Here is a 15,161-nt window from a genome sequence, read left to right as displayed (position 1 = left end):
GAGCAGCTTCCTGTTTTCCATACTCAGTGGAAAAAGCTGAGCGTCGTTTCTAACCATTTCTTCCCAAAGGGGAGCCCTCCGCGCTGGCAGGCACAACAATGCCTACGTTCTGTTTAGTGGTGACTCATTCATTCTTCCATTGCCGATGATTGCAGCTGCACTATGGGATATGAAATGTCAACTGAGTAGGCTTCCCAGAGATTTTGAAACATTGGTGGTAAATGAAAGAGAGCTTTATGCACAGGGAAAGCCCTAACCACCTTCGTCAAATTATAAGCATATGTAACATTTACGCTTTCTGAGTATTTGCTTCTTGCATTTTGGTAAACAACTCGGATAAACTGTAAATTTATACATAAACACCCCAGACGCTTGACTTTCTATCCTTGTGGCGACCTGCAAGACTTATGTGCTCCAGTCCAGATTTTGTGCAAGTCCACTCCATAAACTTCAACAGACAGCAGTAAACAACAGCTCCTTCATAATCAAGTGACTGTGCTGAATCCAGCTGTTTTACAGCTGTGCACTCCAAAAACATATGGCTGTTGATACACAATAACTGTAGTTGCAGGATGACTTTCAGAAGAGAAGTAAGCATGCCGTTGAATGTTGAATATATAGAAAATATGTCCTGCTTAAATGTAATCTAAGTGTTCCAGATGTCTGTAACTAATCTCAGGTGAAGAGCACATTGTAGCAAGCAAAAACAAGTTCATGGCACTAAGAACTGCAGCCTTAAAATCAATTTGAGGCCTACAAATTGTGGTCAGGAAGACACCAATATAGAAAACTAACCCTGCCCCAAACAACTGAAGTCTCTCTAGAATAGTGACCCAAACTAATTAGTGCTAATGAAGCATCCGCAACTTCAAAGGCTTCAGATATGTTGTGATCCTTGTCTGAGTCAAAATGCCATGGGAGTGAGGGCCGTAGAGAAAGGGGGTAAAGACCTTTATTCTGCACTCTTTCATGTGGCCTTGATCACTGACCGAAACAAGGAACTCCCTGTAAGAGATCTCTGATCTATCATTCCGGGACATAGGCATGACAGCGCGAGGGTCAAAGTTGGTGCTGCCTTCAGTATGTACGGGCGAAATGAAAGTGTTGAATGAAAACGCAGTGATCTTGATCGATTCGAACCCTAAAGGGAGATTATGGACTGATGTGTTAGACAGCACTTTGACCCACCATCATCAAACTGACAAATGAGGGATTATCCTTTGGAACAATGTCCCACCTAGACCCCCACCCCCACTAGGTTTCCAGAGCCAAACAGTGTTCCAGCATTTCTGCCAGCTTCCTAAAACAATTTATGTTCCTTTCATTTGCCACATGTCTGTATACATCAAAGTATTATCCAAGAGTAGAAATCTCAGGAAGTGACTACTCGCCTCTCTGGTGAGTAGCCAGGAAGATACATCCCAATTGTGAAGCTTTATCCAAATAAACTCTCAGATCTGAGGGGAACTATCGGACAATGGAATACACAGCCACTAATCCCACTCACAAGCTCCAATACAAGTAACTGTTTTGGAATACAACAAACTCTATATTTTGTCCATCTCGCTATCTTCCCATCTATTGCAAGATAACGTATCACGGAGGTCATCAAAATAAACACGCATATCAGTTACACTCTTGTCCTTGGCAACGCTGTCAGAAAAAAAGAGGTTGTTCAGGGAGCGGCAGCACACTTTCTCATTCAATGAGACCCTGAACATCTATTTCCTAAAGCCCGTTCTCCAAGGCAACACATTTGTTATTTTGTACAACAGAGAGCAGCATTGTGGCCCTCGGGGAATAAAGCTCAAGTTAGTGACAAAGATCGTTCAACAGCAGAGTCGTTTTTCAGAACAATGTCCTCACTGAATGACTTGAATACGTCGACACTGACAATAAATTGTAAATGGAGGTTGCAGGTTCATATCATCAATGACTAACAAACAATCTGACAAAGGTTAAACCAAGCGTGTCTAAGGTGTTCCGGCAAGCCTGTTCTGTCAGCTTCATCGCTGCGAATCTGAATCTTTGTCCCTCAATACGGGGGGGGATACTGTTGAGTTTGTGCCGTACCATCTTCAGGGCCCCGGCAGTGAAACAACAAAGACCTAACCAAAATAACTGCAGCTGCCAGCACTTGTCCCTCTGCCCCAGCGTAGCTATCCAAGGGGCACCCTATATCTGACACACACACACACACACACACCACATACTGCTCAACCTATTAAAAAGGCAGAAATACTGAGTGGGTGGCCCGGTCTAGCTGCCAATTTAGATTGTGGCTTAAGTGATAAACAGTGGCACTTAGTCTTATGCAATGACGCAAAATACTCGATATGATAGAATAGAAAAACTAGATTCTTTTCAGAAAACAACAACAGGAAGTCTTCATTTTTCCTTCTTCCCAGATTCAACATCAAGGCCAATCACTTGACACCGAAATGTTGTATTACTTTCTCAGTTTTGCACACAAATGACTGTATAGTTGTAAAGTCAGGCTATGTAACACTACCCCTCATCATAACGTTTACCCCAAAAAAATTTATACATTTAGTATTCATAAGTTCAGTTCACTTCTGGGAGGGTTCCTCTTACTTCATTAGTATTGGCTACAGACTTCTGCACGGTCCGCCTTGCTGTTGAGTAGAGGGGAAAAAATAACGCACACAGAAACTACCAAGGCCTGACAGAGTCTCATTCTCTGCTAAAATCCCAACGGATGAAGAACCTCCCTGAAGACTAAACACAGAAATCGTGTCTTTGCTCATCTTTTCCTCAAAGTACGTGACAAATTCTGCTTCTTCTCAAATGAAAGTGTCAAGCAAAGGCAGCTTAGCTTAAGGTTGTGTATGACACTATATGCTGAATACACTTTATGTATAAACAGTAATAATATTAAATCCAAATAACAATTACAATCCAAACATTGAGCTCAGCTTTTGACCAACTACGCTGAATACTGTTTAAGTCTGGAACTGACTGAAGCAGGCTACAGATAGGCTACAGTGTTTTAAATCCAAAGTTAGAAAGAACTTGACCTCAGCAACCCCTCACAAACCACATCGTCATTACTGAGTGCTTGGTAGCCAAAGTTTCTTTGGTTTCTAAACAAAGTGGCCAATATTCTTGGCACACTTGGAATGTCCATAATGGAGCCTGTGAGATGAGAGATAAGCTGGATTTTGTCTCCCAGAAATCTCTTTGGGGCTCTGAAGGCAGAGGTCAAGACGAGAGGTTAGAAGGACATGGGACACAACCTTCATAGTACTGGAGAAAACTGCAGATGATTATGAGATGGAAAAAAACACAACAATAGACAAAGAGGTTCAAAATAGCCTCATCTCCCAGACATTTGCGCCTCCAGATGTTTTTCAGTGTACTCGTCTGAGACAGAGGGAAATGAGAGTTCCTAAACCAATGACAAAGAGAAACACAACAGGATACAGGGCATAATGGGTGCAACTGTGGCACCTAGGTCTCGTGCTTTACAGTGGTGGAGAGGGAAGGAAGGCAGAGGCTGGGGTGAGCCGCCTGGACAGAGACGGAGACACTCGGCACAGCATTCAGAATCCGGCACAGGAAACCACATTTCCTTCCCGCTGCTGTCATGATCACATCTATATATGGAAACAGCCGGCCTCGTCTGATCAACACAGATGTCTTGAGCCCAATTCAAATGGATAATGAGAGATAAGACAACGTATCAGAGAAAGCACAGCTTAATCGCATACTCCCTTTTCAAAGCCACATTAAAGTAGCATTCGTGTTCACGCATGTAAAAACGCCTTGAACTTTATAGCAACAGAGGCAATAAACTAAAATAACAGGGCGTTTTGTAGGCTCACTTCAAAATGTGAGGACATTAACGCAATATATTTCCCATCTAAGTACAAGCTGACTTTCCTCCTACATGTTTGTATCTGCCAAACAAACTCCAAACTAAAGGTCAAGGTACCAAATCTTCCTTCAGGACTCGCATTTGAAATACACACACACAGTTGTTGCAGCAGGTTAGATGCTCCTGCAATGGTCTGCAATGTTATTCAGTTTACCAGTAAAATACAATTTCATACATAAACGGTTTGAACAGTTCAGTTTATCAATACTGACTAAGTAGCCTTCAACAGTCAGTTAACCCTTCCGCGACAGATTTGTCATGATCACACGCTGCCACCCATAAACACATGTAATATGCGACTCTGTTCAAAGCTTCAGTCCAAATCCAGTAAGTCCTCGCGGCTGTGCTATTTCTGTGAGCAAGGCACATGCTACACTGTATGCCCCAGCTCTGATGTCAGCTCGCAATGCTGCTACCAAAACAATTATTCTGCCATGACGTAATCGGCTCCACTAACCTGACAAGTTCTCAGAGTCTGGAACCAAGGACAAACGTAAAAAGGAGCGGCCACAACCAACTGGCCTTAAACTAGTAGGAAGGGGGAAGCCTCTGCACTGTCAGGGGTTAAACTTCAACCGCTTTGATAATGATCCAAACGTTGTTATCTTGTTGTTGGATATGGTTTACTTAGGATATAATCAGGGCTTGGACCAGATGTACCAAACTAATTTGCAAAGCTGTGTGATGTTGTTGAACATTGATTGTCAGCATTAAATTATCAAATTATCAAATTATCAGCATTCAATTATCAAAATAAAGTTTTACCATTTGATATTCTTTTTACACGGTGGTAAATAAGGTCAAGTAGCATGGAGATAAATGATCATTTAAAAGTATCATTTAATTGATGGGACTGTTTCTAATTCGCTGACTAGTATGATGGCAAATCTAGATTTTGTTTTTCCAGCTACATCTATAACCTTTCCCCTGCCTATGAGCAATGTAACAATGAACTAAAAAGAGGACATTTGATCTCCTCATGTCAATAGCTTACATACAGTGGGAATAAAGTATACATAAAATGGTGGTGTCCTCCACACTGAATGTTTTTGAAGTCTGCAAACACAAGGTGGCTGTACACAGCGCCATGATGAATGGAATGCAAAACACCGGTGTGGCGTCATATCTGCTGGCGCTTTTATCATCCTTTCATGTGCTTCATTGTGCTCTCGCCCTGTGAATGTTAAAAAGGATGAAGAAGGGGCAGATATGTTTATGTCCCAGAGACAAAGCTGGAACTCTGTGTTATGACCAGGCGCTGTGCTGGCAAGGAGAGAAGCGAGGGTGTAGCAGAAAGTGGAGGCCTCATCATTCAGGCTGACACGAGGCTCCGCTTGCATTTACACATGCACGCACACAACCACACGTGCAAATGGTGGCAGATTCACAGATAAAAATGCTTCGGAGGCTCATGTAATCTTCCACATATCAACAAAATGTGAGGCAAAAAATTGCGAAATTCACAAGATTTACTGCTCCCTTACTTGTGCTCCCTGAGACTGTAGGAGGCCATGGTGTGCTGCCATCATCCTCTCCACTGGGTAGATCTGGAGACAGAAACACGCAGATACTGTAAAACTATGGTTATTGTACAGTTTCAAGGCCAGGGGGGAAAAATGCACACTTCACTTACATAACTGTGAAAAGTAAATCTGAAATACAGAACGGGTTATGCACCCTAGAGCGTCATTTAATGCATTCTGTCATTTTACACAGTTTTGGCATGGGTTAACAGTATAAGTAATGCATAATGAAAACCATTTTTCCCATGAATCAAGCACAGCTGCTGCTGTGGTTTGTGACGATCCCGCCTCTACCAAGCCCACCTCCAGATGCCTCATCAGCAGCAAAGTCTTCATCGTCATCCAGTAAGCTGTGAGACGTCTGGACCTTTTTCTCTGCCTCCAAATCTTCAGGGAGAGGGACCTCACCCCATACCTTGGAGGCCTGGGTCACCTGCAGCAAACACACAGGAATACAGATTTAGGGAGGTTGAAGTTGCTGGAGAACAAGGTTACACACAGTGTGGGGAGGCCCTGGTAGGGTAAAGGAAATCAAAAGTTGGGACAGGAAACGGTGCATTGTGATGTGTTTACTTAAAGAAAATTGATTATCTCTCAGATGCACAAATAAAAGTTCATGACATCACTACTTAAGGGATACTGTATGCAGTGGACTCAGAGCAATTGGCCACAGAAATCTTTATGTGCTTTTCTGTGTAGCTCTATTTCGACACCACAGAGGTTGGCTACAGATATTCACAGCTGACTGCAATAATCCACATATGAATACAAGTATACATTCACACAGCACACAATCCCAAAAGCAGCTGACGTTCACATCCGAATGACTGGATGACACAAATCTGTTTAAGTACGCTTTAAACTCCATCCCTCTAGGGTAAAACATTCAGCATACCACAACTAGTCCTTTACAACTGGCTGCCTTTACATGCTGGGATCAGGAAGGAGTCTATCACGGAAATATTTGGTCACCTCCGGCAGCAATGACAACACCTTGCATGCAGCACCTGAGAGGACAGGTTGCTTAAAGATCAGATGGTAATTATCAACTCACATACAATGTGAATAACAAAGTAAGGTTTTAACTGAATGATGTCACCTTCCCATTGTGAGTGATAGAAACCCTCAGCACACACACTCCTCAGTGTGAGTAACAGCAGTGTTTTGCTTAATTTACTCAAGGAGAGTAACGCAATGACAGGCCAGGTCTGATGGTGTGTGAAGACATCAAAAGGATTCTCTAATTCTCTAATCCCTGACCACCACACTTGAGTCACATGAATGAAAAGACCAAAGTGCATCTTCAGTTCACCCAATGGGCCGATCCACACTCTGTCAGAATGTAGATGCACTGAATCCAGCTGAAACAAATTGAAGTGTGTGCTCTAACAAACTGACCTAAATTTAGAGATTACAAAATGGTTTAAACAGACTTGTAAATGCCCTAATCAGAGTCTGTTGCAATTCCGCCATGTCATGTTTACTTTTACGCCTCTTAATTGCATTTTGCTTGGGTATTGGGCGTATGTAAGCGTCACTGATTGAGGAAACAGAAAGCTTAGCTGACCGCTCTCGTATCTGATCATCTTGATAAGACACACTCACACCCAGCACCCCTGCCCACATCCATTCACCCAAATGGAGCCCACCCCTCTGCGCTCACTGTCTCAGCATTCCACCATGTGTTCAAATCCAGCTAGATGTTTAGATAATATGGTGGCAGCTTGCCTCTCCTGGCATTTCCAGCTGGCATAGCATGACAGTTCCTATCACCAACCAACTCCATCACGGCAGTTTCCCATTTAAATGGCTCCAGCTAATAAATATCCACATCTATCCCCCAAATCCTCTCTCCCCCTCCTGACCACCATTAAAACAACAATCCTGGGTCATTCTCAAAAGAAACTGCTGACTAACTAAATTCTTTTTAGTAGAGCCAAACAGCCAACCGTTGGTCATCTCCTGCTTCCCATTCCCTAGGAAAATAGCACGATCTGGATTTGGACCATCTGTGCAAAAAATCCTAGTGAGTAGGCTTTGATGGAAGCACCTATATTTGCACCAGAACTTAAACCAAAAGTGTCAAACTGACCTCATCTCAAGGCGAGCTGGGAACTACACATGAATTTGCTTTTGCACTATGCTACTGCAAACCTGGCTAAAATAGCTTATGTGACCTTTACTCTTAGTAAAGGAGTTGAGACACGTCTGCCAAGTTAAAGCTGTATCTCCCTCAAGATAAAGGTCCTGACCAGCTCTGTAATTCTTTGAACTCCACCCCACCCAGAAGACAAGGTGTCAGTAGCTCACTGCACTATGGTAACTTGTTAAAATCTTCAGTGGGAAAGGTTGGGCAACCAGGTATATTCTTGCAAAGGCAGGCATGACATTATGTACACAAATGCATACAAATACCATTCACTAATGCAACGCACGCGCGCACACACACACACACACACACAGAGCAAACACACAGCACTGCGGTGAAATGGAATTCTACTGTTTACTTATGAATTACTCTGCTCACAATGCACAATGTTTGCCTTGCAGGAATGTTGAAGAAGAAGTAGCTATAGAGCGAAAGGAACAACAGAATCCATGGATAACAGCTGGCAGGTGACCCTACATAGAAGCCTGGAGAGGGGCCTAAAGTTTGCCCAGCTGTTGTTTATCGGCACCAGAGGGGAAATAGCAGCATTTTGCTCCATGAACAATTGATAAGCAATGGGACAGAACATGCTGAAAAGGTTGGTAGGCCTGAAACCACTGAGCCAAGATGCTTTCAGCATGGTGCTACCATCAGCTGTTGGAGAATCCTGCAGCTGAAGACCCTGTCATCTCCACATCCAAACGTGTTGGCTTCTCAACATGTTTTCACAGCACGAGCCAAGTCATTTGAACTCAGCAGTCACAGACCATCAACAACCTATCAGATCTGCATGTTTGTTTCCCACAAATGGACGAGAGGCTAAGCCCTGTACAGCTTTTAGTTTGAAAGACAAAAAGGGCAAATGATCGTTAAAAGAATTAACTGCTGCGGTTACAAAATTAAAAAATGGCAAAACACCTCTTCTGCAGTGGTGCATCTTACGTACAAATCCACAGTTGAATACACAGACATAGGTGTGAATGTCGTGCACGCATTAACACACAAATCCATGCACACACAGATACACACTATCATACACCCACACGCTAACATTCCCATCCTGGTTACATCTTTGTGACAGCCAGGGCTTGTCAGAAGCACCGTGAGAAGAATTCTTCAGGGGGAATCATTTCGCCCACTCCTCTAATAAACACACTGATGCAGCTGCAGGACAATCTGTGAGAAACATCAGAACTGACGCGTAACAGCGAAGACAAAGCTGGACCAAGCTTGTATCGTCAGGAGTAAAAATACTCCATTGAACAGCAAACTAAAAGGCTTCTCCGTTAAAACATCTCCAGAGCTCATGTAACCCATCTGCTTTTGTCCCAAAGGCTGCCATCAGAGCATGTGATAGGCAAACATAGAGATGAAAACTGAATATTGTCTTGTTCACTCCGATGAATTGATTCAAGTGCCATTGAGTGACCTTTGGAGCCGGCACTGCACAGGCACTCAGAAAACTTTCACAAAATGAATTACAACCTCTTTGACCCTCCCAAACAAGCCTCCCTTTCTCAATCTGTCCCAGTTGAAAGACTAAACAATATCAGCTTAGTCGTGAGGTAGCAGTATGTACTAGACAGGAATGGAATGTAAACTGCAGAGAGCATTAAGTGGATGAAAGCTCCACACGTCCTCGTCTCTGTGGGCATTGTGGGCTGAAAAGATGGAGCCCACCAAGCGCTACCAGGCACCAACAAAGCCTGAGCTGCAGAACCCCAGGCACTCCCTTTATTTGACCCCAGCTATCTGGGGAGTTTGTGCAGGAGGATCACCAGGCTTGCATGAAACCATATCCATTACAACACTTGTGTTATATAATGAAAATGTATACATTGGGTGCTGCTATTGGGGGGATTGGTCAAAGTAAAAGTCCTTCAGTCCCCTCTGATTTAAAGGACTAAAATAAAAAATGAAGGCCAAATATGCATTGGGATCATATCCCCTCGAGGATGTGAAGGATTTTTGTACATGAAAAAGTGATGACAGAAAGGATAACGAAAGAGAGGGAGTTTTTTACTTTTCCACACTTTGCTCCAGACTTGCAGGTACGGAAAAGAAGGAAGGTCTCTTGGGATTTTTGACATTTCAACATTGCAAAAACAAGAGTGCAGGAAAAAATAGAGTTGCCTGTGTGTTTTTAACCCTCACGTGGAGCGTTAGGTGAACTGACAAACTGCCACTTCTGACACTAAACCTCTGCCGGGGCCCCCTGCCGGATAAAGGGCCTGGTGAGTGAGGTGCTTCTACTCTCCGCGGCTCTTTGACATTTCCACAGGGGATTAATCCAAAATGACTGGACGGGGAAGGAAGTGGAGGGAGGCTCTTCATTCAACACACAAATGCACTTTGACAACTCGCACGGATTGTCTCCTCCAAGTGTTCCATTACGAATGCAGTAGGCGCGATAAACACTTCAGATTTCCTTGGAAGACCAGGCTTGTTGTGGGGAGGAAAGGGAGTGTGTGGGGGGGGGGGGAGTAAAAACAAAGGGTTAAGTCTGCATTTTTGAACACATGCTTGGAGTGCCTGTTTAGCCGTCTTCCCCCAGGTCATTCATTCGCTCTCCTACAACGGCCATGCCATGAATTTTACAATAACTTTGCTCTCCCACTGGAATTCCACTCTGAAGCAGCACTTTCTCAAACCCACTTGATGCCTTTTGGAATATACCAGAGTGTCACGACAGAATGCACTGTGCTTCGGGTTTAAGTGTGAGTGGCAGTTGGGGAAATTCATGCACAGGATCCTTACGTTGACTGTATGGACTGACCGATGGAGCATTGGGCAAAAACCACCGAGATCCTACTGAGAGACTTTGATGGAAGCACCCGAACTGAAAGCTAATGTGTCAAACTGTGCTTCAACAAATCAACTAACAATCAGTCTAGGCTGTCACTTAATGATGTTAGAACATTTTTTACTGAAAGCTTTAATGCATAAAATGTGGTTGTGTGAAAGTAAATTATGCAGTTATTAAGGATTTCCTCTCTTTGGATTGTCCCTCTAGAGAACAAATGCACACACAGATGTAAATCAATTCTAACACTCCCCAAGTATTGTCTTGGTGGAAAACCGTGTCTGTCACGCCTTAACATGGCGAAACAAAGTAAACAATAAGATATAACAGTGTATTGTGTTCTCGTGTCTACCCTTCGTTCTCCATGTGAGGTACTGTACAACTTCAAATTCAAGGACTGTCAGTGCTCTGTGCCAAGCAGTGCCTCCAGCTAATCAGCATCTGCCACACAACCAAACACTCTCTTCTCCCTTTCCACCACACTCACTATTTAGGGAGGCATGTCAAAATAAGCATAAAGGCCTGTGCGGACTTGTGTAGGTTGTACAGCGAGACAGGGAGAGAAAGGAGGTCCACAGAGCTACAATTAAAGTGAGATGAATTACATGGAAGCAATGTAGGTGGCTTCAGGCTGAGGTATCAGTGTCATACCTTCTTCAGTCAAGGTACGTTAAGAAAAAAAGCAATGACATACAGTTGTTTAGTTTTTAAGCACCTTGAGTTTTAAACAATGGCCTGAAGATTCTGTTGTGCAACCTTCAGAAGAGGTCTCTCAGAGGTATATACTATCTCCACCCTGGTCTGAATCAGACCCAAATAGCGCAATATGCAAACTGGGGTTGAGTCACTGTAATGTATTTTAGGCCAAAGGTCACAGCCTGGCGACACAGCGACCAGACAGAGAACAGAGATCGTAAGATGTGAAACAAGACACCCTGGGTTAACACCAAACGAAATGCTACTCCTGGTGGGCCTTTTTTTCCAGCTTCAGTGACAGCAGAATCACAAGACTTGGACTCAGATACAGCCTCCAGACATTCTTAAAGTCTGGAAGAAATAGATAAAAGAAGGGGAAAGTAGAACGGAATATACTTTACAGGTAGCTGAGGGTGTTTTATATGATATACTACACCCAGTTTTCACTGTGGGTGGGTTAATCCACCATGAACTCATTCCAAACCAAAGTTTCAAGGCGTGAAGACCCAGCTGACACCTTCAAAGGTCCTGTCTTTTCAATTATCACCCTAGCAGGGGCCCCGGCAGGACCCTGCGTCAACAGACCACCAAGTATCTCAGCGCAGCTTGCTCAGTGTCGTACTCCTACGGGACCCCACCATCAATGAACAAAGGGCATGAGACCACCCTCTTGTTTACACATTGAGACACACACACACACACACACACATGGACGACAACATTTACGTAGACAAACACTGGAGACAAGAGGCACACAGTCATCAAACCTAATGTCTGAGCCAGGAATGAACCAATTAACATAGATTGTGGTGTGTGGGGAAAGTCCACATTTACTGTTAAAATGTGGTGGTGCTTTTATTGTGAGGAAAATATTCCAAATAAGGTTCATACTCTTAAGCAGTAAAACAACAACAAACGAGCTTTACAGACACATTCTGAAAGGATCGAGTGTAAATGTCCTTGCAGAACTGACCATGAACAGATACACATAGCAAACGATTCCTCACCTGAAATGTACACATCAAACATAAACACTGTCAGGGTATTTCATGCCGTCTATAAATAGTGCATGCTTCCGGTAACCGTGCTGAGAGTGACCTGCCGAGAGGAGAGAGGACTGAGGAGGGGCAAGCTCCTGTTCCCCCACACAGACGACAGCTGACAGGCGAGGTGCTGGGACTGAAGAGCAGCTCCAGCATGGCCTGTTTATTTATAACAGAAAGAGAGCCTTGAATATGGCACTGTATTATTGAAGGAGTCTCCTCTCCTTCCCACGAGAGAGCAACTCAGAGGGAGCAGGGGGGATCTGAGGCGCCAAAAAGTGATAGCTGACACTCCAATATGTCACCACCACCTCAGGAGCAAGATGGACTAGTTTGAGGGAACAGTGCAAAACTAACTTGAGCAGCAAACTACAGTATAGGAAGTTTGTTTATTAGCCAATATTGTAACATAACAGCCACTATTCTACATTTTCATCAATGCATAAAATCTTGTTACTAAAGAATTTGAATTTCGATTGATTTAACATTTTTACAATGGCATTAATTAAATAATTTAAAGAATAAATGTATATTCTGAACAGTAAAGATGAATATATAAGGAAATACATTATTGTGAATTGTTCTTATTATTCAAGACTTCAATAATTATTTTTTATTCGCAATTTAAATATATTATGATACATATATCTTAAAAAAATGAATATTTTAAATGCATAATGTACTAGATATGAATGTATTAACACCGAACTTAGGAAGACAAAAAAGGCTAAAATCTGCATACAACGCAGCCTGCTACTGATAATTATGCCGCTTGTTTGATTTAAAAGGTTTGTGAACCAGTTAGAAAAGAGTAGCAGCAGCTGTGTGATGGCTGCATATGAGCTCTGGTCTCTTCACACTGGTGGTGGCAGCAGAAGTGTTATTATATTTACCCACCACTCTTCCTCTCATTCTCGCCTCAGGACCAACTAATCTGACACCTGTTGACTTGGCCACACACACATTGTCCTAACAATCACAGGCCAGAAAGCAGCTCAGTCTGTCGACCCCCAAACCACCCCCACATATCATACTGAATTTCTTCATGGTTCCTCCGTGTGGGAAAGCTAAGCTAAGTAGAGCAAATCATTCCCAAGTACACAGCTTGTGCAATCCCATTCTGGAACAAATTGGATTTTTATTGAAAGAGCCATATGCAATACTGTGTGATTTCTACTGGGGTGCAGAAGTGAATATTTTCGGAATCTCTAGTAATAAATTATACATGAGATGACTTCATGTGAATGTCTCAGACGGAGAACAGCCTCTGGGGTCTGGAACAGAATGCCCTGTAGGCCTACTGACGGGGAGGGAGTCGTTTCATGTGGGTAAAGCCACTTTCCACCAGTTCCCAAGGTCATGCTATTCGGGATGGCGATCTCATAATTAACTGGGATTTGGCGGAGTACCATGGCGAGGCTTCTGGAACGTGAAGCAGTTTGAAAAACACGTTGAGCATCTCAAACGTGAGTTTTGAGCAGGCTTTGTTTGGTAACCGGAGATGCACTTAGCACATCACAACAAAACCTGCTGTTAACTGAGCAGAACTCTTTGTTGGACGCCATCTGCACATCAAAGTCTTCCTCCTTTTTTTTTTCCCTCCGCAACTTCTTCAATAATACTCTCTGTTAGCTCTGCCAAGCCTTAAAAAATAAAGTTCACTGAAGCGCTGGGCTGTGGGAACAAAAATATGCTTTCTCTGCTGTATATGCCATTACAAACATTATAAGGTTGAGGCAGAAAAGGAGGCTCTACTATTCTCAAGGTGTTCTGCACTGCAGGGTAAACAAGAGACTGCAGCACGATGTTGACAAAACCATCAAAATGAAGATCTGTGGGATTGGGAGGAAGCAGAGAAAGTATTCAGAGGTTAACCCTGCCTGTCACGAGTCTCCTCCATCCTCCCTACTGGAAATTACCTGACAGCTGTTTTTTGCTAACCTGTACACCATGGGAAAGCCAACTGTGGGAGTAGACAACAGAGCAGAATAAGAGCAATCTGATCTTCCCTGGTCTTACTCACAGACAAGTACATATCCATGGGCAACAGGAAAAGGTCAGCTTTCATCACAACCCACACAGAGAAGCAAAAAGTTAGTTCTTTCATCTTTAATATCAATTCCAACTTTCCAGATAAACAAGTATTTTCATCCTACCGAGCTTTTTACAATGTGTGCTGTGATCTGGAAATTCACCTGATACCTCTGAAATAAAGATGGGATCATTTTTGTCTTCAGGCAAAGACATCATCTCTTGACTCTGACGTGTGTGCAGATCGTGTGTAGTAACAATGGTTCTGTTTAGCCTCCACATCAACCAACTCCAAACATACCAACCTTCTACAGCAGATAAAACTATGAACAGCCTCACATCCCACGGCGATGATGATTTATAAAGAGGAAAGCTTTCATAACAGCAAAGACCCATTAAGGCATTAAGGCACATTAAATCTTTCTTATCCTTATCTTATATTGAGGCAAGATGTGGAAATGTAGTCGATTTACTCAAGCATACCTGTCATACTTTGTCTCAGAGGCTGATGATGCAACCGCTCTTTATTCTCTGTGAAAAAGGGATTGCTGTAAATTCTACATTTTGGCCTGGTCACAGTACAGACAAAAGGTATGAATAAAATCTTACCAAATGACCCACAGGTTCCTAAACCCAAACCGGTCACATTTTCCTGTAATGGTCTCATGCAGATCATAGCTCAGAGCCTCTACTGAGTTAACTCCGGCATCTCTGGCTCCCATCTTCTGGACCAATATGATTAATGTATTCAGCAAACATGGGAAAGCACTACTGCTGAACCCTCATTTAAACTAGTCACAGTGATGAGTCATTACCAAAAACACCATTCTAAATGCCCTCAGCTGTTTTCCACATTACACACATTAAGCTTCAACAGAAGAATTGCCGTAAACTAATGCAGCAGTAATCAGAACAAACCCATTAATGCACCATTTCAGTCTCATTTGTTGGCATGTTTCCTGAATCTTCTGTGCTTTGATTTTTTTTTTAAACACTGCTAGGCAGAACATTGTGCCCA

At 43.0% G+C, this 15,161-nt stretch overlaps 1 protein-coding gene across 4 annotated transcripts in view; it reads right to left on the bottom strand.

The window, feature by feature from the left end:
• hspg2 (heparan sulfate proteoglycan 2) overlaps nt 1-15,161 on the bottom strand; it is a 74,740-nt gene that overhangs the window by 45,656 nt on the left and 13,923 nt on the right. For all 4 annotated transcript variants that reach the window (XM_076166586.1, XM_076166588.1, XM_076166587.1 and 1 more), the window contains exons 2-3: nt 5,725-5,854; nt 5,383-5,445 (exon numbers count right to left, since the gene is read on the bottom strand). In XM_076166586.1, the coding sequence (XP_076022701.1) occupies nt 5,383-5,445; nt 5,725-5,854 (193 nt within the window). The remainder of the gene's footprint in view (nt 1-5,382; nt 5,446-5,724; nt 5,855-15,161) is intronic.

Source organism: Genypterus blacodes, unplaced genomic scaffold (assembly GCF_046128005.1).
Source record: "Genypterus blacodes isolate CSIRO-AG114 ecotype Tasmania unplaced genomic scaffold, CSIRO-AGI_Gbla_v1 ptg000156l_1, whole genome shotgun sequence".
Classification (NCBI taxonomy): domain Eukaryota; kingdom Metazoa; phylum Chordata; class Actinopteri; order Ophidiiformes; family Ophidiidae; genus Genypterus; species Genypterus blacodes.
Note: the sequence above shows the minus strand (reverse complement) of the source record. Positions and strands in the feature narration are given on the sequence as shown.